Genomic DNA, 25,343 nt, shown 5'->3' with positions numbered 1-25,343 from the left:
TTATGTGAATGATGTGTTCATTAAGTGATCAGGATGTGGTAAGGTTATAAACAAGTAAGTTATATATGAGGATAATTTTATGGTGACCCTGTGATCATGGGCCTATACTTGTGATGTATGAAATGTGGTGAAAATGATTTGTGATATGTATGTTAAAATGAGGTTAATAGAAAGAAAGTGTGAAAGAGTGAATTAGCAATAAAATTGTTTTGGACAATAGCAGTGACGTGATTTTGAAAAATCACTAAAAATATTAGAAATTGAATCAGAGACTTAATGAGATATCAAATTAAATCTTAATGAGTCTATTTTCATATAAAAGAAACAAAGCAAGAAAAGGAGTTCTATATTTTTAGATATTTATGTTTTTGTGAGACTTGTTTAGAATGATTATGTGATCCCCTATTCTGACTTTGGAAAATCACAAAAATTTGGAGAAAAATAATTAGAGGCTAAAACTTATATTTTTAAAATCCATAATGAGTCTATTTTCAAGATAAATCAACAAGAACATTATCCAAGTTCTGTACTGTGAGATAATTAATTTTTAGTGAAGAGAGGTCAGAACTATCAGAAAGTGAAACAGGGGAAATTTTAATGAATAAACTGTACTAATTGGCTAAACCAAAAATTATGAAAATTTTATGGTGGAAAGATATGTGAGTCTAGTTTCAGGGGAAATTTACGGATCTTAATTTGGAACTCTGTAGCTTTAATTATAAATAAGTAAGTGACTATGACTCGTGTGGATAGTTTGATGTGAGCATTTATTAGTAAATTGTGAAATCGTACTTACAAGAATGCTATATACATTAAGGATGTGGAATGGAGAGGAGGAGGAGGAAAATAAATATATGTGGAATACATGTAAACTATGGTATATGAAATATTGATATAATGAAATAAATGATATGTGTTTATAAGAAAACAGAAAGAGAATGATATGTATCATGATATGTGTATATATATATATATATATGACTAGTCTCAATGTAATGCTTGTTGGGTATGGAGTTGAATTGAAATGTTTTAGGCAAACATGTTATTCTGCGCATCTGAATTGTGGTATTTTATAAAGATGTGATCTAGCTTTAAATATGAATGCTTGATGATTAAGCAGAAGATATTTGGTAAGATGATAATCTTGGTATAAATGTATAAGTGGCACTATAATAGATAAGGTAAAATGAGTATGAGAGACACATGTTTGATGACATACAAATGCTATGTTTGTGGTTTAAATTGAGAATGTTTAATCATTAAATGAATACCATGTTATATGCTTTTCATTTTGTATAAGTGTGTAAGAGATTAAGGTTGACCAAAGCTTGGAAAATAGCCTAGGTATATTCCACACAGGCAGAGACACGACCATGTGTCTCAGCCGTGTATGGAACACGACTTGGGACACGGGCAGCATGAAATTTCCAAGATTTTCGTAAGTTCTCAGTTTAGTCCCGAACCCTTTCTAAAGTATGTTTTGGGCTCCGTAGACTCAAATAAGGGACTATGTGTAAGTAAATAAACGTTTTGAAATATGAATGAAATTTTATGGCCTGTATTTTAGTTTAATGTTTGTATGTTTGTCCGATAACGCCTCGTACCTTATCCCGGCCTCGGGTATGGGTAAGGGGTGTTACAACCAAGGTCACCATAACTATAAAAAAAAAAATCCTATGCCAAAACACCTTACATATTTACATAACCACAAAAACCAACAAGATGCAAAATGCCATCAACTATAAGACCAATATCTCAAACGCCAAACTCTCTCCAGGTACAGGCAATACTAAATTAAAACTTCACCGACGCTTGAGTTCGGGATTATCTATGGATGTTGAGTTACGTTCAATACGAACAGTACTTAACTTGCGCACGGGAATTAAAACCGTACGTTAAGTAACTCATTGGTATTTCTATAGTCCTAACATTAAATGAAAAATATAAATACATTTAAATGCTAAAATTAAGACTAGATAATGCTATGCTAATATTAGCTCAAATATACAATTTCATATAAAAATTATTTTACCTTATACATTTTACAAATACTAATACATGGCAAATTCAACTCATACATATTCATTTCCCATTTTGGTTTCTAGTACACATTTCATTTCATATCGCTTGCTATTTCAATAGAAATTTGATTTCAATAACATTTTTCATTTAAAAAATCGGTAACTCAAGTTTACCATTTACTTTCCTTATTAACACGACTTGGATTCAGACGGATAAGCGGATTCAACTAACACACTAGTTTAGCACCCAATGCCTCATCGGAAAAATTCGATGCAAATAATTGCACCAAAAAACCAGAGGAAATTGGCACCCAGTACCTCATTAACTCGTAGCTCGAAGTAACCTTGAACTCTTCCTATCTTATGGCATGCCATCTATATCTGACTTAGCCAGAACAATTAATAAGATTTTTGTTTCATATTTTAGTACCAACCAATGTTTCCAATCCACATTTATTCTTAACATATATATACATTTATTCAAATCAATAACAACCATAGTATCCTAATATATATATATATATATTCAATTCATAAATTTATAAAAATACATATATTTCTTAAATATACACAATTGAATTTTTATAATCTGTAGTTGATTCAATTAAGCTCAATTCAACAAGATATCTCACCTTGATGCTTACCATGAACAACAAAACAATATGCAACAAAATATAAATTAGTTCGGATTATAGAAACAAAAATCGTAAATTTCTGGCTATTCGACATTGACCTTGTCTTTCCCCTTCTTCTCAAAGATGCCGGGACGACATTAGTTACGGGATAAAACAATTAAAATAAATTAATAATACACAACTCAATTCACATTAAATTTCAAAATTTTATATTACATTTGCATGAACTTCAACCTAGTCCCTAGAATTGAGACTAACTTAACTTCCGCAATTAACCTCAAAATTTTTTTATCCCAATTTCACTCTAAATCAATTTAACTTCTTAACTTTCAATTTTACTCCATAATTTTGAAAATTTCACAATTTAATCCCTATTACCCAAAATCAATAATTACTTTACAATTTAGCCATTTTTCACTTCTAACCTAAAAATCTATCAATTCAATCCCTAAAACTTTAGCTAAACAACAATAGTAACATCATCAATCTTAAGCAATACCAAAGAAAAAATTACAAGAAAAATGACTAAATTGACTAACCAATTTAAGGTTAGAAATTTACAATGCCATGGCTGTTCGTCCCATTCTTCTCCTCTTGCTCGAATTGCATGCAAATGGAAGAGTGTTTTACTTTCTCTTTCCATCCACTGCATCCTTTTATTTCTAATACCTTTATGATCAATGTTTTATTATTATATAACATATATACATATATACATATATACTATATCATGACCGTCCACTTTAAATGAAACAAGGGTATAATTACTTCCTAAGTCCTTTAGTTATGATTTTCTTATAACTTAATTATAATTCAGCTTTTAAAACTAACGCAATTTAGTCTATATATTGTAATAACTCCTAATTCACGAAAATTACTTAACTAGAATTTAATTCACCACTAATATAACTCTGTAAATACGGAAACAGAGTCCCGGAACTATATTTTTTTGACACCATTGACTTTTGGGTTGTTACAAGAAATATTAATTTTTTTAGGAAAGTAAGTCATTTTTCAGAAGTCATTTTCAATGAAACAAATAAACTCAGTTGGTATTGACATTCTTGCTAGTCCAATTATTCTTTTATTTACTATAATTTTATAGGACACTTGTCAACCCTTTAATGTTACTTGTGGAGTCTAAAAAACTCCACTAACAATTCACCACATATTATTCATTTTTAATACAAATTTAACCATTAACGTTTATTTTTTTTATTACTTTCATTCTTTTCTTCTTTTATCATTTTGGCTCTCAACTTTTCAATTTTAATCAAATTGATACTTTTAGATAGAAAAGTGGTGGCATTTATTTAAAAATATCATTATATTAGTATCTCGTGGGATTTTTTAAATAAATAAAAAAAGAAACATCAATGCATCATTCATCATACCATATAGGATTTTTATTGAGAAATGTGAGTTTATCTTTTAATCAATTCAACCATTTTTAACACTAAAGAATGTGAGAAACTATTTTTCAAAGAAAAGCAATGTTATCGGTAATTGATTTAACAGATTTTAGGTTATCAACACAGTTTTCTAATTTCTGACTTGACTTGGTTCAAATAGTTATAGCCTCTTCATTTCTATCTTTTAACCATAGTTATCGATTTAAAAATATTTTACTATAATAAAATCTCATATTGAAACTTCAAACAATATTTGAATAAATAAAAATTCATGACATGAACTTGACAATCCACATATTAATTTATGTGTACTTTATAAAAAATTAAACATAAATAAAATTTATTAAAATTCAAAAAAATCATATTTTAAAGAAAAATTATATATAACAGCAACAAAGTACACATTACTACACACTACCACATTAACACTATAATAAAATAAGTTCAATTAATTTTAGGATGGAAAATAATAATTTAACTAAAATTTAAAGGTAGAAAGTGAAATTTTAAAGTAAGAAAAAAATCAAAGCTTAAATGATCAAGGGATCTAAGACTCGATCGAACCAATAAGCTCATATTTATGGTGTAATCGAGTTTAGCTGAGTTTGATTCAAATTTTAAAGTTTGATATTTGGTTTAAGCTTTGATCGAACATTTATTTTTAAGTTCAAATTGTTTATCAATTCTTTTACTTAAATTCTACTCGATAATTAAACTCAAAATTAATAATATATATTAAAAATAATAATGTAATTTAATAATATAAAATTATAAAAATTTAATAACATTCGCGTACTATTCAAATAAAATATTACTAAACTCAATAATTATTAAATTTAAGTTCAATTTTTTTTCAAATTGTGCTCAAATAACTTGCAAACATATTTCATTTACACCCTTACTCAAACTTCACCCAAGAGAGACGTGTTCTTTTACCACCGGCCAAAATGAGCGGTTACTTATAAGTTATAGCCCACATGGATTGGAGCGGAGAGAGCGCCCTAAAGTCAACATTCTTGACACGACAACGTTCATGTAGGCATCAAATCTTAAGGCGCGGCCTCCCACATCTAATGTTCGCTTTATCCAATCAAGTATCGACGTGTGGCCAAGATTATCCAGACCGTGGACTTTCAGAATTGGCTACCACTTCCTTCTGATGTTTGTTGCATGCGAAATCTACATGATGTATAGAATAATATTGTCGAAATTATTATTTAACTTATCGTTAATTTTTCAACGATGGTTTCTTTATTTTTTTCATTTTAATTTTACCCTTAAATACAGATACCTTTAGATGAACGATGTATTTATCTATAATTAGAATAAAATAATAATAAAATAAAATTAAATATTATAACAATACTATAATATAAAAAAACTGAACGCATAACACGAAAATAAATACCCATATAAAGAGGCCCTAAATAGTCTTAATTGTTAAATAACTTGTCTTTGACTAATACAAAAGTTTTGACAATTTTCAAAATTACCAATTATCAATTATTGTGTTTAATTAATATAACATTTTTATTAACTATTATTTTAAATATAAACCTTTAAAATCATTTACCCACATCAATATCTTATTTAAAATATATTAGAAATTATATATAAAATATTTTAACATTTTATCAAAACCTCCATCTTTAACCTCTAAATAGAAGAATAATATAACTCAACGCATTTGAACTCAAGTCCTCTTATATTGATAATACTATTAATACCGATTAAGTCAACGGAGTTAGCAAAACTTTTATATTAAAAAATAGAATAGTTGACTATTCACCTTATTGGATAAAGTATTTTATGAATTTAAATAACATTAAATTATTATTTCTTAATAAAAAGTATTTATGATTTAAATTTGATTATATAATATTAATAAATTAATATTTAAATTTTAAAATAATGGAAAAAGTCACCGTCCCTAATCCGTGGAGAGGGGTATGTATCAATAATGGAATTGTTTGATTATTTTTTACAACAAGTTGAGAAGGAAACTGCAAAATTCTACAAAACAATAGAGTCAACAATTAATTTGAAATTATACGATTTCTAACTCCGAGAGCTTAAATTTTTTGGTTTTTATATTTTTAAATAAATTAATATTTTATAAACTATAATTAGTAAAATATTTAATTTTATAAATAAGATTTAAATAATGTTATATCTTATTTTCAAATTTTAATTCGTTATTTTTTATCATATGCTTGTGAAATTTAAGAGGTTAAAATATGTTATTAGGGTCCGTTTGTTTTGTAAAAAGTTTTACAGAAAATGTTTTCTATATTTTCCTGTGTTTGTTTCACAGAAAATAGTTTAGTCAATGGAAAATGACTTACAGGTCAAGGTAAAATAAACTATTTTTCCTGTAACATGACTTACCATTTTGAAAAGTGTAAGTCATTTTCCGGAAAAGAGCTCATCAATTATTTTCCGGAAAAGAGCTCATCTGTAGATAATTTTATTTTTATATAAAAATTAACTTAAATCGAGCTTAATATTATTATATTGATAATAAATTTTATTTTTAAAATATTTAAAATATTATATTTTGAATATTATTAAACATACATATTTAGTTATTTATATTTAGTAATATAATAAATTATTAATATAATAAAATAATTCATTAAAATAATAAATTATTTAATATTTCAATTTTATTTTAATAATAAATTCTAAAAATAATAATTTTAAATAATATTATTCACATATTATTGAAAATATTCAATATTAATATTTTAATAATAAATATTTATTACAATTATAAATATATTAATAATAAATGGTTTGTAGTATAAATGTTAAAATATGTCATAAGTCTATGTACACTTCACAGATTTGTAATTTAGTCTTTGTACTTTTATTTTCAAGAATTTAGTCATTTTATTGTTCAAATTTGAAAATCATGCCCAATTGCTGACATCTTTAACTTTTTTTTGTCAATTTTATTGATGTTACATTTTAAATAAAAATACTCACTTAGAAATCATGTAATTAAAAACAGACGTTGTAATGAATCGGATTTAACATAATATTTTTAATATATGCAAAAACAATTTAAAATATAAAATTATACATAAAAATAAATTTAATTAAATAATGAGAAAATAAAAAATCTCAAATATATGTTTGTTAATTGAAAACAACTTTTATGAAATATTTTAAGAAATCTACTAAATAACGAAAAATATTTTACATAGATCCTCCAAACACCGAAAATATTAGCTTTTTCGGAAAAGTAAATTATTTTCCGTAAATCATTTTCTAGAAGTCATTTTAGTGAAACAAACGGAGCCTTCGTCTATAATTCAAATTTAGTATTTATACTTTTAAAATTGAATACTTTTATTTTTTATTTAAAATTATTGTCCAGTTATTATTGTTATTTGTAATTTTGTCAAGATGTGTCAACATATTTATTTTTTGCAAATCATATACAAAGTAATATGAGGGTAATCTAATTAATATGTCAAGTTGTCAAATTTTGTCATAAAATACTAACAATATTAATTAATGGACTTAAATATTTTTAAATTAAAAAATTAATTTTAATTTTTAAGTGTATGAACTAAATTTCAAATTTTGTCTAAATACAAATATTGCCAACATATTTTAACCAATTTAAAAGCGAGGTAAAGTAAACTAATTTATTAGAATGTGAGTATTTGATATACGAGCAACATATTTTTCATTCTACAAATAATTTTAAAAATTAATATTTTAATATTTTACTCTAATTTATAGGATATTTGTTAGCTCTCACTTGTGTCACTTATAGAGTCGTCACTTGTGGAGTCTTAAAAACTCTGGGTGGTATGCGAAATATTTTTCCCTTTGCATTACATTAATTTATGGAAAGCAATAAAATATGAATCTCAAAGTCAGAAAGCTGATTGCCACCTTTCCATAATATTGTAATGAACTTCGTCCAAGTCATTTTCTTCCTCTCCTCAGATCTTAATTATTTAAACTCCAAAACTTATCTCTTAATAAAACAAATCAACGAGCAGCTACCAAAGCCTTGTTTCGATCTCTCCAGAGTCTTAAGATGTCGCGTACAGTAATGGCGGATATAGGATCGTCTCCGTTACCGTTACTTTTTCGGCGACGATCGAGCGGTGAAATAAGGAATTTGGCCACCGTTTCGAGTAGTATCTTGCCGGCGTTTGGAACTGTCGTCGATGACGGTTACTCGCACCTCAACAAATATGTTATTGTTCCTTATGATCAGAGATACCGGTAAGTCATTAATTTCTTCTTAATTTATTCTCATTTATATTGTTTCTGTTTCGATAATTAACAATACGGTAAAATAAACCTTTTTTTTGAAAATTTCGTGTTTCTTGTTATTCTCCAAGGTTTCATGGCTTCGTTTTTTGTTTTTTGCTTTTCTAGGTTACCTCGACCGTTTCTTGCGTAAATGGTGAAATTAAAATAGTTTTGATTGAAATTAATAATTTGCAGGATTATGATGAGTTAAAAAAACATATTTGAATGATGGATTTAGATCTAGGAAACCTGTTAGTTCTTTGCAATCTGGAAAATTCTATCTTGAAAATTTAAAAACCGGTGCCAAAACTACCCGAAAACATCACAAAGTTATGTTGGAAAAAACGTAAACATACGTTCAAAAAAAGAAAAACAAAGCGTATAGATATGATATACTCAGTGTGGCTTCAAAATTAGATATGATATACAATGCGTAGATAGTTTATAGCGTGCTTGCACGCGCTGCCATTTGTATTTTTTAATGATTAAAGAATTTTATTTGTGACTCCCTCAAAAAATATTATACAACAAATAGATTTAATTATAAATTCATATAAGAATAAAACCATACTTTATTGTTAAAAAATTATCATGCTTCGATTGAATCTTAACTTTATTAGAATGAGCATTGTTGCTAATACAAGAGTATGTAGATTTGAGTATGCTGAAGCGCGTTATCCTCTTATTTAAGTATTAGGATGAGTTAAAATAATTTTAGGTATTGTGTAAAAAAAAATAATAAGATTCTTAACCCTAAACAATCATTATTCAAATTTGCCCCTTAAACTATATTCTAGCTTTTCCTTCCATATACCTAAGTTCAAGTTCTACCATAGTACTATTTTATTGTATTAATATAAATATTAACATTTATTATTTTCTATATGCATGAAAAGACATTTTAATAATATCCCAATTGAATTGGTGTTCTCGTGTTAATAGCTCAATTAAAATATTAATATAAGTATAGACATAAAATTTAGTATTTAATATATTATGCACAAAATATTTTAATTCCACGAATAATAAATAAATATGACATGTCCTTTTATGTAATTGTAATGACACCGTACACCCACATGTTACCTTATCAACCATATGAAGTTTTAAACTCCCACTAGTAGGGAGTGAAATAATTTTCATATATATATATATGCTAAAATATATTATGAGTGGTTATCATTTTAGTCTTTATTATTAAAATATATTAAAAATTAAGTTGCTTAAATTATTAATAGTGTTATTCAAATTTTATCAACTTAACATATAATGTGGTATATAGTTAGTGAAAAATAATATAATTTTTCTTAAGTTGATAAATTTTGAGTTGATAAAATAATATTAATTAATAATTGAATTAAATTTTTTAATCCAAAATATAAAAATATTTGTTTTCAACTTTTAAAATATAAAAATTAAACCTCAAATTCCACCAAAATACAGGATTAGGATCAAATTTCGACTACTATATATATGAAAATTACTTGGTCCATCGAATGGTGTTAAAAACTCTAAAGTAAAACACAAGTATCATCATATTAATAAAAACAATAACATCTAAATCGTTATTTATAGGATTAATCATAATAAAATACAAATCCAACATAATCTAAATAATAACTTTACATAAAACTCACGTGTAATAAAATTTAAATTAAAATAAATCTATACAAAAACTCATACATAATTTATGTGAAGTGTGAATCAAAGATGAAAACCAAAACCCTAAGAACTCAAAACTTAAGTTTGAATATCAACATCATTAGAATGCCTCGTTTATACCAATAAAAAACGATTTAAGATAGCGAAACAGTGGATCTTGTAATTACGCTCTAGAATCTAGGCTATTAAAATACGTTCACATGCACCTCTAAGATTAATCAATTGGGTTAAATATGGCAGGGAATTGACAAGTGAGGGTTGAGTTTTTGCATTTACAGTGTATGTAGTCTTTTATATGATCTCTGGATTTTTCAGTTTTGGAAAAATATTTTATAAACCCGTTTTATCATATTATTTATATTTTGCGTTTTATCATATTATTTATAGTTTCTCAATTAAAATAAGATATATCATTTTTAATTTGAAAGTTTAGTTTAAACGTAGGTATAATGTGAGAAAAGAAGATATTATGTTTTTTTTAATTAGAAGAGATCATAAATGATGTGATGCGAAACATATATAAAATAATTTCTCTAGAAAAATTTTAATTTCTTTGATAGTTGGGACTCCCGCACATGCTGCCTGCCTTGCTGTTAATTCCTCGTTCTGGCTCATAAAATTGTATTAAATCAGATTCAGTTATGTAAAAATATTATAGAAATTTTTGTACTAAAATTTATATTGTATTTTATTTTTTGTTAAAAATAGATAAATTAATTTTATACATTAGATAAAAGAGTAATTTGATTATCTCTATTAAAATTTTCATCAATTTTTATTGTTAAAAATTGATGTGGCTAATAAAATAACCAGACAATTGCACATAGTGTGTCACATGTACCTCATATTGACGTGCACGGACCAGTTTTTAATAGTACAAGTTAATGAGTTTTTTAGCAGAAAAATCAATTTGCTCTTAGATCTAATGTGTTTAAACTAATTTTTTATTTTTTGAGTAAACAAAGTAAAATATAATCTAACTCTTACTAAAAGGACATTCATAATATTTTTACTGTTGAGCTACACTTATTTATTGATCAAATGACCTATTTGAAGCAAATTCAATAAAAAATATTTTAATTTAAGTTTAAATTCAAAATTTTGATTTAATTTTATGTTATGTGAGATGAAGTAGTTAAAAAAAAAAAGAAATGTAATATGGTGCAGATGGTGGCAAACGTTTTTGGTAGTGTTGGTATTATACTCGGCATGGGCATCGGTATTCGAGTTGGCTTTCAACAAAACTGCAAGAGGACCGCTACTGATTGTGGATATGGTGGTGGATGTGTTCTTTGCCATCGATATCGTCCTCACCTTCTTCGTCGCTTACTTGGATAAATCAACCTATCTCCTTGTTGATGATCACAAAAAAATTGCTTTGCGGTAATTCTTTTATTCACTATCATATCTTATTTCCTTTCCTTTCAATTCGATTTTATGCTTTTATTTCTTAGAATTACTGAGGTAAAAATAATAAATAAAAGAAATTATTTAATATATTATCAGTGGAATAAGTAGGGTTAAAAGGTTATAATATTGTAATAAAATATTAAAAATATTTAAATAAAAGAGGCTCATATCAATTTTTAAGATTACTTGTGAAAAAAAAAATACTACCACTATACCAAATATTCCCCCAATATATAAACTCTTAAAATCAAAATCATCAATGAAGTATTTCATAAAAAAAGGTAAATTCTCTAGTTGGTCACTCAACCTTTAGGTCGTTTTCATTTTGACCACCCAAAATGGAATCATTGCAATTTCAGTAGTCAACTTTTAAAACGCTTTCATTTTAGTCACCCAAGCATTAAATCTTTAACGACGGTTGACTGTACACGCCATATCATGTTTAGATTTTCATTTTGGCCACCCAACTTCTAAGTTACTCTCATTTTAGTCACTCAAAAATATTATTTTTTAAGTATTAATCGGGGTAAAAGAATATTATGTATTAAAGTGAAAAGGTAGAAACTAAAATAGTGCATTAAAATTTGTCAAATTGTACTTGTTTATCCTTTCATCGAAAATTCTAAAAAATTTTTAATATTGAAATTTTAAATTTCAAAACATCAAAATCAATTAAATAAATTATTGAAAAAATTACCCCTTGAGAGTGTCAACCAATTTGTTACTATAATATTAAAATTAGTTAAATAAATAATTAATTTAATCTCCTTATAAAATTTAAAATTTTTATTTTATGTTTCAGATTATCCAAAATCAACTCAAATAACCCTCTTTAATAATTATTTATGAAACTCAAATTTTGTTTGATTATATTATATTAAATCTTCTATGCTAAACTAAAAGAAAAAGAAAAGTTCTTGGACTTAATTAAATAATTTTATTTTTCGTGCCAAACAAAACATATAATTTTTTTATTACTTTTTTACCCAAACGAAAAACAAGCAATTAATTAATTTATTGCAATGATTTTTTCTTTACTTTTAGCTTAGTATGGAAGATCTAGGATTATATAATTAAAAATAAATTTAAAATTTGTAGATAATTATTAAATATGTTTTAATTGAGTTGATCTCAAATAATATGAAAATATAAAATAAAGACTTAAAATTTAGAAAGAGATTAAATTAATTAATTTCAACATTATGGTAACAAATCAGTTCATGTTATTAAGGGATAAAATTTTTTTGACAATTTATTTAACGGTAAACTACACCATTAGTCACTAAACTATATGTAAGTTTTCATTTTGACCACTTAATAAGAAAAAAGTTACAATTTGATCACTGAACTATTCAAAGTTTTTATATGAGTCGCTAAACTGTTAAGTTTTTTTTTTTAAAGTTCCGCTAGTGAGTTCCAAGAGACGATTCAATTATCAGTATGGTGGATCAGTGTCCATCAATGAGTAGAAGAACATACCTTAAATCTAAGTTGATTTGATGGTTAGTGTCAAAGATCAGAGAAAAACTGTTGAAGTTTGATTCACAGATACTTGAAGTCCAAAATTGTTTAATAAAATGTTAAAGTGTAGAAGAAAAGGGGAAAGAGGGCTTTCGATTGGTACAGATAGTACAAACAAATAAAATAATATATAACATTGATTTTAACTATTCAGTGACTTAAATGAAAACTTTCGAATAGTTTAGTGATCAAATTGTAACTTTTTTTAGTTAAGTGACCAAAACGAAAACTAACCCATAGTTTAGTGGCTAACAATGTGGTTTACCCTTTATTTAATTGATTTTGATGTTTTGAAATTTAAAATTTTAATATTAAAAACTTTTAGAATTTTCGACAATGAGATAGTCAAGTGCAATTTAATAATTTTTAATGTATTATTTTGGTTTATACCGCTTTTTCATTTTAATTCTTAACTTTTTTTATCCCGATTAATACTTAAAAAATGATTTTTTTTTGAGTGGCTAAAATAAAAGTGTAAAAAACATGATGTGACGTGTATAGTTAACTGCTATTAAATATTTAAGGTTTGAGTGATTAAAATGAAAATATGAAATGATAAAATTACAATAATTTCATTTTGAATGACCAAAATAAAAACATCTTAAAAATTGAGCCACCAATTAAAAAATCTACCCAAAAAAAATCGTTGATTGATGCCTGATGAATTCATTTGACATAAGGGCATTTGGATGCCCTTCCTCCTCCTCCTTCTTTTTTTTTTTTTTCAAAATAATCTATAACATAAATAAATTATATTATTCAATTTAAGAGTAAACCTATCACTTTATATTTATCCCTCGTTTATTCCTTAGCAACAATACAATAAGCTAAACAATGCAGTACCAGTTACATGTCTATCACATCTAACTCAACCCAACTATTATTTTACTTATTTTATTCTTTTATAACTCTATTCTATCACAATAAATTAAATATGTTGTAAATTTTTCAAGTATATATATAATCTGCACAAACTAATGTCACTTGTATAGTACAAGATATAAATTATTTAATCTCTCATCCCTTAAAAGATTTATATACATACGTTGTTAAAAAATAATTTATATATGTATGCATAGATTAATGTTGTAACATTTAAATAAAATTTTGTAATTCTATTCTTCAGATATGTGACAAGAGTGTGGTTCCTTATGGATATAACATCAACTCTACCATATCAGTTTATATTTAGAATTTTTACCGGTACTTGGCACGATGGTGAAGTTTTTGGCTTCCTCAACTTGCTTCGTCTGTGGCGTCTTTGGCGTGTTAGTGAATTCTTCAAAAGGTAAAATCATGTCCAACTCAACAATTACAACATATATTATTCTAAACTACATTGTCCATATAATTTATATATATATTCTGTATATAAATATTATCTTTCAAATATATACAAAATACATTTCATTTTTTTTGAATCATACACTTCTTAAATAGATATTTTATCCAAGACTCACTTAAATTTGAATAACATTTTCAATTAGGTTAGAAAAAGACACAAGGTTTAGCTACTTTTGGACAAGACTTCTTAAACTACTCGGTGTGAGTTTTCCTTTCCTTTCTTTTTCTTTTAATTCTCCGGTGTTCATCAAACCGGTTAAAGTATAGGTAATCTTTGTATTATAGTTAGATTTGTAATTTAATTCCATACTAGAGAACCAAGTAATTTAATCTTTATATGCTTAATATTGGTGCAAATGAACTATTGAACTTTTAAGATCTAAATATATATCGAGATAAAATTTATTTATGTTTTGTTAAATTTTCAATATATATCACTAAAATTTAATTAGAATAGTGATTAAAATTTTGGTTTGACATTCAATGGCACGGATCTTTCTCCTTCACTCAATATTATATAATAAAAATTTGTCAACATTTAATATTTTATTATCAATTTTACTTGTTTGCACCAATAACATAGGTATAAAGATTGAATTAGTTCATTCTGAATTAGTTTATTCTATAGTATATTTAACTAAATTATAATTTTTAACTATGGCACAAAAACTGCCTAATTACTTTAACCCCATCTAACCATACATTTTACAACTAAATTTCAATCTACTAACAGGTCATAGTATTTGCGGTGCACTCAGCTGGTTGCTTCTATTACTGGCTAGCCAGACACCACAAAAAACCAGCTAATACATGGATTGGAACTGCAGTTGAAGATTTTAAGCATAGAAGTGTGTGGTTATGCTACACTTATTCCATTTACTGGTCAATTGTCACTCTCACCACAGTCGGTTATGGAGATTTGCATGCAGTGAACACAGGAGAAAAGATATTTAACATGATTTATATGCTATTCAACATTGGTCTTACAGCCTACACAATCGGTAACATGACTAACCTGGTCGTTCATGCTGCTGTCAGAACCTTTGCCATGGTATTTCCCTCTTCCGCTTTCCCTGCATTTACAGACAACATAATATTATACTATATCACTTGGGTATGGTCAGATTCTTAGATGTTATAATTCCATATTCGTGTGTAGGACACGAGTGTTAATAAATAAATATTTTAAGGAAAATGAAGAGTCTCATCTATATAGCAATAGATTAACAGAAAAAAAGTAAGTTCATTCCGGCTCACAACTCGTCACCGATATGAACTTGAAGTTTCCATCTTAGTCCTCGGAGCTCATAATGGCTTGCTTTCTTGCCTCATTTCATAGGGGGCTATAAGAGATGTGGGTTCTTTTTCTATATAAATTTAGTATCATATAATAATCCAGAAATATAAATAAAAAATAAATAAGAGGTTAATGATGATTTTATGTGGGAATCTATTAGCTTTATGCAATGCAGACTCTATAACCATAACACTACTGCTGTCATTTTTATGCAAACATGTCATAAATGAGGGAATAAACTAAGATTATGTTTTGACAGAGAGATTCTCTGAATGAGTTATTGCGTTATGCAAGCAAAAATAGACTCCCAGAAGGGTTGAGAGAACAAATGATGGCACACATGCAGCTCAAGTTCAAGACAGCAGAGTTACAACAAGAAGAAGTGCTACAGGACCTGCCTAAGGCTATAAGATCCAGCATTGCCCAACACCTTTTCCGTAGAACTGTCGAGAAAAGCTACCTATTCAATGGAGTCTCTGAGGACCTTGTTTCTCAACTGGTACCAATATTTCCATTTTTTTTATATGTTGTCACGCAGAGGATCCAAATTTAGAGCCTTCCATTATATCTTAGGGTGAAGCGGGACAAATTCATTTTATCCGTCTTCAATCCAACTCAGCAAACTTTAATGAAAAAAATTCACTCATCCCCAACCTTAATATATTTCAAAAAAGAAAAAAAAAACTGCCCTATGACATTGAGTCAGATCAAACTCTGATTCTAGTTATTTTGTTCAACACACATCGGGCTAGCAATAGCATAGAGGCCAATGCCTCATCGACCTAGAAAATATCTTTCACCATGATAAAATTATATTCCAATATTAACAGTGGATGTCAGTCATGAAATGGTAATCGAAAGTTGTCCACCTTACTATCTAAAAACTATGATGATACCAAACAGCTATGGCATTTTCTGCTTTCAGGTGTCTGACATGAAAGCAGAATACTTTCCTCCAAAGGTGGAAATTATATTACAAAATGAAATACCTACAGATTTCTACATTCTAGTCTCAGGAGCAGTGGTATGTTATCATTATTTTTCGAATGTTTATGCCTACTATTTAACCTGAGATACAAAACCTAAACTTTCTGAAACTGTAGGATTTGCTCACATACAAGAACGGAACGGAACAGGTATGTCTTTTGCTAAGTGTATAACTTCATAAGGATTGCATTTATAGACTTGGAGCATAATATTCTCTATATTACTCATACTCGTGTGTAAATGTTAAATACAAGAATGTAACTAATGCGAGTATGTTCAATTCTTTTTGAAGTTTTTCCATGCCTTTCGAAGGTCATTGGAGGGTTAATGGTTATCTTGTTTAAGATGTAAAACATGAATACTTCCAGAAAAAAAGGAGAGTCAGAAAAACAAATAATATTCCTATTGACTTAGAAAAAATGTGAAGGAAACTACAATTACAGATTTTCCTTTTGCTTTTGGTCTTTCTAATGTTTCTGGAGGCGGGAGTGGGGTAGGCTCTATCAAAGTACGATTTTCTGCATGTAACAGAGATACTGTTGAAAGATGAACAAAGTGAAGGATGCTTTGTTTTAATATCAACCTGGAACTAGAAACAAAGCAAGTCAATTATCGACATCTTTTACTAATAGCCTAAAAAAATGCACATGATGAATTGCTGCATACACCATAGATCAGAAAGACAGCATATGATCATGAAGAAACATTATGATGGTTGGTCAAGAGACCCAAATGCATGTTGATAATAAGAAATTACTTTCTTGAGACCATAAGAGTGAAAAAGACATCACAGGTCATACATGTGATGTTAAAAGTAAAGCATGTTTCTTTCTTTCTTTCCATATCTTGTCTGAACTAAGTTCCTGCCTTTCCTTTTTTCAAGTTTTTGTCAAAGCTAGGAGCTGCAGATATGGCAGGAGAAATTGGGGTAATTTTCAATATTCCCCAACCTTTTACAGTGAGAACGAAGAGGCTCTCCCAGGTTGTTCGGATAAGTCATCACCATTTCAAACAAATGATTCAACCACAGAGTGAAGATGGAAAGATTATTATTGCTAACTTCATGAAGGTTTGTAAACTTCATCTCTCTCAATATATAGACAGTTTATAGTCAGGTTTACAGTATCAGGGGAAAAAAATTACAAAAGCAAAAGGGATTCAAGATGTGACCTATAAGTGAAAGCAATTTTTTAGAGGAAATCATCTACATAGGGCCTAAAGCTGTTAAAGAAAACGTTTTAGTTAAGAGATATTTAAATTTGAATAAATGGTTCCATGATTAGTTTGGGGGTAAAAGTAAGCAATGAAACCTCACAACAATTCAAAGCACAATACACAGTCTTGTCACTCTTGTCCATAAATTCAAGAGTAGTTCTTTACTCTGACTCCTTTATTCACAGTACTTGCAAGGTTTAAAAGAAGATGTACTACAGGAGATCCCTTTCCTAACAGAATTGTTGGCAGACCAGAATCAAAAGGTATATTTTCATCCTAAAGTTGAACCTATTAGAGAAATGTAAGAAGATGAGATTTTATTATGTTCCTTTGCAGCCTACGGAACAAAATGAGGAGCAACAAAACAGAGAAACATTGGAATCCCAAGATGCAAATCCAGAAGGTAAATAAAGAGCACCATCATTAAGAATGTATAATAGAAGTAAGAAATTTCAAGCATATACCATCTAGATCATATGATAAGCCCACACAATAAGTGGATGCATAGCCAAAGAACCATAAAACTGATAATTAATAGAACCTATGGTAGCTGCAACTGACTATTATAATATAATAAGCTGTCGACACATTCACTTGTTTTCCCTAGTATTATTGACTCTTGACTAGCATATTTGAGCATATGAACCAATCTGAAATTCTGAGAGGAAGATATTGAGTCTATCATATACCTTGAATGATAGAAATGATCTTAAAATGATGTCAATAGTTTTCTCTATCTAGTCAATCTAAAAGTTCAAGCTCATCGATTGCACGATAGGCTATACCTATACCGAACAATTCGTCAGATAAATCCAGATATATGTTCTTTTCATAAATCATAATATGTAGATATTTCTAACTTACTGATTCCACTGTTTTGCAGGAAGAACAGGCACTTCCAGTCTTCCTGGTGAAAGCACAATCCGGGTGATAATTCATGGGCATCATCCAAGCGAAGGAACGTCTAGTGACAGATTGGGAAAGCTCGTGTATTTGCCTGACTCACTTCAAGACCTCTTCAATCTAGCAGGTATTATAGTATGACAAGCTTCTTAAAAAGCGAACATTTGTTTACTGAATTTCTAGTTGACATGCTAACCCAATTAAAACTCATTCCTTAGAGAAGGTGATCAATAACATGACTGCATGCTGAAAGATTTGATCTTGAGGCCTCGAACATGAAGCTAACTAGCTAAACCTACTAAACCAATAGAAAACACTTCCATATCACTTCACACCATAGACTAAAAACACTTAACATATAGTATAAAAAAATTTAGAAAGCTAATTTCATTGATTCACATGATTGAAAAGTTAACAAACTTAGTAATGCAGGATACTGAATTTGGTTATATTTGGTTAATGCAGAGAAGAAATTTGGAAAGAGAGGGAGCACTATTCTTATTGCTGATGGCTCAAAAGTTGAAGAACTGAATGTTCTGAGAGAGAATGATCACTTATTCGTTGTTTAAAGATTAAAGTAAATTTTGGGTTGGTATCCATACATTGATCTGTTTAAGTGATGATGCTAAATGTGTAATAAGTTATGCGTCAATGTTAATGGTAGTATAGGGGTGTATTTATTTCCCAATATTAATCCATCTTCAGTTATTAGGTTATCCATGAAAATAACGGGAAGGTGGTCATGGAAACTATATAGAGCTTAAAATTTTCAGTATCCGTGTCATCAAGCATGTCCAAAACAGTCTATGCAGCTTACTGAAACTGTTCCTTCTCTTCCTCCAAGCTTATCTTCCACTATTCCCCTAGAGTTTTAATCAATTTTTCGAGGATGATCTCAAGAAATTAACTATATATTTATATAACACCATAAATTTTGATTCATAATTTTAATTTTGTGCATTTTTATATATCAAATTTGGACTTAATTCAATTTTCATAAATCATTTACAATATTATTAAATTAATACCATTTTATGTAGATTTATTGTATACATAAATAATTATATTAATCAAATATAAAATAAATATTTGTACTCATTTTTTAAAAGTATATAATTAAATCAAAATTAAAATTTTTTTGACAAGTAAGATTTCCATTTCATCCAATAAAGCAATGTTTGCTACCATTTTCAACAGAAAATGCTACTGACAACAATTAAAGACCAGACTCAACTAATCCCTACCAAAATCTTTCATGTATTCATATTCATCATAATTCAAGTTTCATGCAATAAATTAATGTATATTTATCAAGTTATACGTTGTATTATGTATTTATGTTTAATTGATCAGTAAAATTAATAAAACCAATAAATTTTAAAATAAAATTATTATTTTATTTATATTTTTATATAAAATCTAAAAAGAAAAATACACAATAAATTTAACTTAAAATAATATGATTTTTACTATTTTAAGTTTAGCATTTCAACAAAAATCATAGCTTGTCGGGCCTACAAGGATGACAGGCCCAAGCCCATAAAATGTACTCAACATCAGCCTAATCTACATTCACGCATGTCTTATGCACGTGCTGAGGCATTTCCCCGCCAAAAACACCATACCTTTCCCGCCAAGAAGAACCCTGATGGGTAATAAACATAGAGGGAAAAAGTGGCCTCTGAGTAAACGATATTTGCTTCTTTTTCAGCGAGAGTGAGAGAAGATAATCGAAGGGGAAAAACAAAGAAGAAACAAAATGTCGGGATGGGACGAAGGAGCGGTTTACTACAGCAATCAAGCTCAATTCACAGAAGCCTCCTCGGAAGCGGAAGCGGCTGCAGCATCCACCACGGCGAGCCGCCACTCCGTTCTCCTTAAATTCAAGGAGTTCATCAGAAATTTTGAGAAGGAGAAGAACGTGTTCCCGTACAGGGAGAGCCTCGTCAATAATCCTAAATTCCTAATGGTCCATCTTGAGGACCTTCTTTCCTTCGACTCCGATCTGCCTTCCCTCCTTCGTTCCTCTCCCTCCGATTACCTGCCTTTGGTAAAACATTCTCACGAATCTCACTATCAATTTTATCAAAATATATCCTATTAGCTTAACGTTTTTGCTTCTTAACAATTGGTGCAGTTTGAGACGGCGGCTGCGGAGGTTTTAGCGGGTTTGAAGATGAAAGTAGCAGGAGATTCAGGGGAAATGGTGGAGCCACAGACAGGCGAGGTTCAAATATTGCTTACGTCAAAGGAGGATCCGGTTTCAATGCGTTCACTCGGGGTAAGTTTGAGAGTTTGTTTGATATATTAGTATGAAATGAATGGGTTATTTTCAGTTATTGACTGATTTTTTTGTTCAATTTTCATAGGCTCAATATATATCAAAACTAGTTAAGATATCAGGAATTACCATTGCTGCTTCAAGGATTAAAGCAAAGGCTACTTACGTGCATTTAATCTGTAAGAACTGTAAAAGCGCAAGGGCAGTTCCCTGCCGTCCAGGTCTTGGTGGGGCAATTGTTCCACGATCATGTGACCATGTTCCACAGGTTTATTCTTTAATCAAAATTCGAGTTGTTGATAATACTTATTTCATATTATAGCTTTGACAGCAGTTATGAAATGTTTGTAGCCTGGAGAAGAACCTTGCCCTATAGATCCATGGCTCATTGTTCCTGATAAAAGCAAATATGTTGATCAACAAACCTTGAAACTGCAAGAGAACCCAGAGGTAATGCTCTTGATTTTAAGAGAACAAGGTACGAAAAAAAGTTGTAGAATTGACTGGATTATGCATTCATGTTGAATTTGAAGGATGTACCTACTGGTGAGCTTCCTAGAAACATGTTGCTTTCGGTGGACCGTCATTTGGTTCAAACAATTGTACCTGGCTCGAGGTTGACAATAATGGGAATTTATAGTATCTTTCAAGCTTCTAATTCATCCACCAAGTAAGTCACTTTATCTTCAATTGACTGTTTCCTGTATATCTAGTCTCATCTTTCTCTTCTAATAGGGATTTTGATTCTGTGTGATTTATGTAGCCATAAAGGAGCAGTTGCAGTTAGACAGCCTTATATCCGGATAGTGGGAATGGAAGAGACGAATGAAGCCAGCTCTCGAGGACCAGCCACATTCACCCAAGAAGAGGTAAATATCAAAGTGATCATTAATATTGTTTTCTTAAGAAGTTGCATCCCCACTTCACTGCATCTTTTGCCATTTCATCATGCTTCTTTTTGCTTTTTTGTGAACTATATGCATGATCGTGCTACTGTTATGTTCCTGCTGCTGGCAACTTATTTATGAATTGAGTTGATTAATTTAACTTGTATGACTTGGGTTTTTCTGCCCAAGTACTAAACTAAAGTTACTATGGATTCCCTTTGTCATCATCGCCATGTAAATTATCATTCACAGGTAGAAGAGTTCAAAAAATTTGCCTCAAATCAAGATACATATGAAGCCATATGCTCCAAGGTTGCTCCTTCCATATTTGGTCACGAAGATGTCAAGAAGGCTGTTGCCTGTCTTCTCTTTGGAGGAGCCAGGAAAGTAAGTTTCATATCCTTAAACGTCTACCCTTCAGTATTCCTACTATCTACTGTCATCATAACTGGTTTCGTTAATGCGTAGAATTTGCCGGATGGGGTGAAGCTAAGAGGTGATATTAATGTGTTGCTTCTTGGTGATCCTTCTACCGCCAAGTCACAGGTTAGTTACATGTATCTTTGATGGTTGAGGTTGCTGAAATAGATTGCAATGCTTCACCATCACCTTTTGCCCTGTCTTTATTGTTCTACTTTTTATTTTAGGATATTTCTACAGGTTTTTTTAATTGAAGTTCTTTCATACTATAATTTCTAGTGCTTCTCACACAATTTGGTGCTTGTTTTATGGTTACCTTGTAAAGTTTCTCAAGTTTGTTGAGAAGACAGCTCCAATAGCTGTTTACACTTCTGGAAAGGGCTCATCAGCTGCTGGTCTTACAGCTTCAGTTATTCGAGATAGTAGCTCTGTAAGTTCTTGGTGTGCTATGGCATCTAGTGGAAAGAATTTTGTTTCACAAATTTCTTTGATTTGGAGAAAAAGTTTCCTTCTTTTCCCTCTGCCCTTTTTTATGCAAAAGTTTCTCACATTTATTTATGTATCTATGAAATGTCAGCGAGAGTTTTATCTTGAAGGTGGGGCCATGGTTTTGGCAGATGGAGGTGTTGTATGTATTGATGAGTTTGATAAGATGAGACCAGAGGATAGGTAAGTTAAATTAATGTCAAAACTTGTTAGGTTTTACCATTTATGATGCTTATGAAGTTTTGCTTTGTTTTGCCTAGGGTTGCTATTCATGAAGCTATGGAGCAGCAGACAATATCCATCGCTAAAGCTGGAATTACAACCGTTCTCAATTCCAGAACTTCAGTGCTTGCAGCTGCTAATCCTCCTTCAGGACGTTATGATGATCTTAAGGTCAGTAGCTGCACTTCCTGTTTCATTTTTGTCAAGTTCTCAAATTTATGCTTGCTATTCCTACGAAGAAACTGAAAGAAATGTAATCACCTTGCAGACAGCACAGGATAATATCGATTTGCAGACTACAATTCTTTCAAGATTTGACTTGATCTTCATTGTAAAGGATATCAGGATGTATGACCAAGACAAGGTATTTTTGTTATTTAGCTCACCTTAGATTCCCCCTTCAATGACAGCTAACTGAGAATTGTTTGTCAGAACATTTCTTGATTAAGAAGCAGAAATTTTTCTGCTTTAATGCTACAAGGATAAAACAAAAGCTCTCACTTATAGTTTTACATGTATTACTAGCCTTTGCCAAGGGCTTTGACTTCCACTATCCTTTTTACAGACAATAGCAAGTCATATCATAAAAGTTCATGCATCAGCTCAGACAGTATCCAATGATAGTAGAACTTCTAAAGAAGAGAATTGGCTGAAAAGGTACATGTAAAATAGTCGCATTTTATTTTTAATAAATAAAATGAAGTCACCTGGCCATGTTGAATATTTATGCCATACTGAATATGCTCTAAATTGAATCAAAATTTACAGGTATATACAATACTGTCGATCAGAATGCCATCCTCGGCTTTCAGAAGCTGCATGTGCTAAACTCCAGAGTGATTATGTTGACATCAGAAGGGTATTCTCAAACTTTAGCCAGAATTATTTTTTTCAAGTCTGAATTAAACTATCAAGGAGTCCTTACCGCCCATGATCATGAGAACTTGTGAAAGTGATTTTAAAATAATCTCAAGTTGTTTTAGTGTGCTAACTAACATTTGTCATCAACATGGGTTACTATTGTAGGGCATGAGGCAACAAGCAAATGAGACCGGAGAGAGTGCCGCAATTCCCATCACTGTGAGGCAGCTGGAGGCCATCTTAAGGTTAAGCGAGGCTCTTGCGAAAATGAAATTGTAAGTATTGGATCTAGCAAAATCAAGTTGTGAATGCTTAAAACTAAATTCGAACAGGAACTTGACTTATTTTGATAATTGGAATAATATTTAGTGGCCTGTTTTTGTATAAAAAGAATAAAGTTCTGCCCCGTTTTAACATTTAAAATGTATTTCAGGTCACATGTTGCCACTGAAGGTGATGTAGCTGAAGCATTGAGACTTTTCAAAGTTTCCACCATGGATGCAGCACGTTCTGGAATAAACCAACATATTAATATCACTCCTGATATGGCCAATGAGATTAAGGTTTGTAGACATTCTTGCTGAACTTGTTCTTGTATTCTTGTGATCTTCTCTTAAGTTAATAAAATTCGGTACATGTATAGCAAGCGGAGAACCAGATAAAGAGAAGACTGGGAATCGGAAATCGCATATCAGAAAGAAGGCTGATTGATGACCTTACTAGAATGGGGATGAATGAGTCAATCGTAAGTATAGTTAATAACCGAGTCATTGTAGGAATTTAATTTTAGTATTCTTAGCGAAGAGTTAAAAAAGTAAGCTTTGTATTTGTAACATGGTTGATGTTATAATTGGCAGGTAAGGAGAGCCATTCTAATCATGCACCAGAGAGGTGAAGTTGAATATCAACGAGAAAGGCATATTATCGTTCGTAAAGTATAAATCTTGCGGTTGTAATGTTTGGAACCGAAATTATCAGGGCAGCAGTTTTATTGCAAGATTAAGTTCCAAATTCCAGTTGTAGTGGTGGTCTTGATCATGAATGACCGGACTAACAAAAACTTGTGTAATGTTATGTTGTACGTCTCTGCAACTTGTTTTGATCTTACATTTTAATGGATTCAGTGGATGGATTGTCTCGAGACTGAATTATTTTTTTTCAACAATTAAGAAAAAAAGTAATTGAGGGCAAAAACCTGGAAAGGACAAACCAACCACAAGATCCACCAAGGGAGGAAAGGAGCAATTCCCAAATCTGGTCGGTGTAAAGCTTTTTAAAAAAATTCATACATTTAAAAATAATTAAAATTATTTATATTATAAATGTTTTTATTTTTTATAAATTTAAAATGCATCAATAGAATTAAATTATTGTCTTGAATGAATTTGGAGTTGTACTGAATTTAAATAATTATTTGTCCAGATTTATTTTATATTTAATTTTTAGATAGTTTTTATTAACTTTTATTTTTAACTTTATTTAATATTTTTGTAAGTTCTAA

The 25,343-nt window shown here is 29.6% G+C and overlaps 2 protein-coding genes across 2 annotated transcripts; both read left to right on the top strand.

The window, feature by feature from the left end:
* Positions 1-7,876: 7,876 nt before the first annotated feature.
* LOC108463288 (potassium channel KAT3) lies at positions 7,877-19,630 on the top strand. The gene is made up of 13 exons (XM_017763234.2): positions 7,877-8,316; positions 11,176-11,391; positions 14,066-14,227; positions 14,427-14,484; positions 15,017-15,334; positions 15,840-16,079; positions 16,506-16,604; positions 16,684-16,716; positions 17,451-17,636; positions 17,968-18,045; positions 18,119-18,185; positions 18,666-18,812; positions 19,151-19,630. The coding sequence occupies exons 1-13, from the start codon at positions 8,126-8,128 to the stop codon at positions 19,252-19,254; spliced, it is 1,899 nt and encodes a 632-aa protein (XP_017618723.1). The 5' UTR covers positions 7,877-8,125; the 3' UTR covers positions 19,255-19,630.
* Positions 19,631-20,313: 683 nt separating this feature from the next.
* On the top strand, positions 20,314-24,990 carry LOC108461248 (DNA replication licensing factor MCM5). Its single transcript, XM_017761030.2, has 18 exons — positions 20,314-20,735; positions 20,823-20,966; positions 21,055-21,234; positions 21,318-21,416; positions 21,500-21,636; positions 21,730-21,835; positions 22,106-22,240; positions 22,322-22,399; positions 22,599-22,703; positions 22,851-22,942; positions 23,020-23,152; positions 23,250-23,345; positions 23,547-23,638; positions 23,750-23,840; positions 24,008-24,117; positions 24,276-24,405; positions 24,486-24,587; positions 24,700-24,990. The coding sequence occupies exons 1-18, from the start codon at positions 20,445-20,447 to the stop codon at positions 24,781-24,783; spliced, it is 2,205 nt and encodes a 734-aa protein (XP_017616519.1). The 5' UTR covers positions 20,314-20,444; the 3' UTR covers positions 24,784-24,990.
* The last annotated feature ends 353 nt before the right edge of the window (positions 24,991-25,343 follow it).

This window comes from Gossypium arboreum, chromosome 13, assembly GCF_025698485.1.
Source record: "Gossypium arboreum isolate Shixiya-1 chromosome 13, ASM2569848v2, whole genome shotgun sequence".
NCBI classification, from domain to species: Eukaryota; Viridiplantae; Streptophyta; class Magnoliopsida; order Malvales; family Malvaceae; genus Gossypium; species Gossypium arboreum.
Note: the sequence above shows the minus strand (reverse complement) of the source record. Positions and strands in the feature narration are given on the sequence as shown.

Bases quoted from the DNA above. Each gene is read 5' to 3' on its own strand.
- LOC108463288 (XM_017763234.2), top strand. From the start codon at position 8,126: ATGTCGCGTACAGTAATGGCGGATATAGGATCGTCTCCGTTACCGTTA. The intron at 18,186-18,665 runs GTAAATAAAGAG...ACTGTTTTGCAG, and splicing joins CCAAGATGCAAATCCAGAAG to GAAGAACAGGCACTTCCAGT. The intron at 18,813-19,150 runs GTATTATAGTAT...TGGTTAATGCAG, and splicing joins AGACCTCTTCAATCTAGCAG to AGAAGAAATTTGGAAAGAGA.
- LOC108461248 (XM_017761030.2), top strand. From the start codon at position 20,445: ATGTCGGGATGGGACGAAGGAGCGGTTTACTACAGCAATCAAGCTCAA. The intron at 21,836-22,105 runs GTAAATATCAAA...TATCATTCACAG, and splicing joins CCACATTCACCCAAGAAGAG to GTAGAAGAGTTCAAAAAATT. The intron at 22,943-23,019 runs GTAAGTTAAATT...TGTTTTGCCTAG, and splicing joins AAGATGAGACCAGAGGATAG to GGTTGCTATTCATGAAGCTA.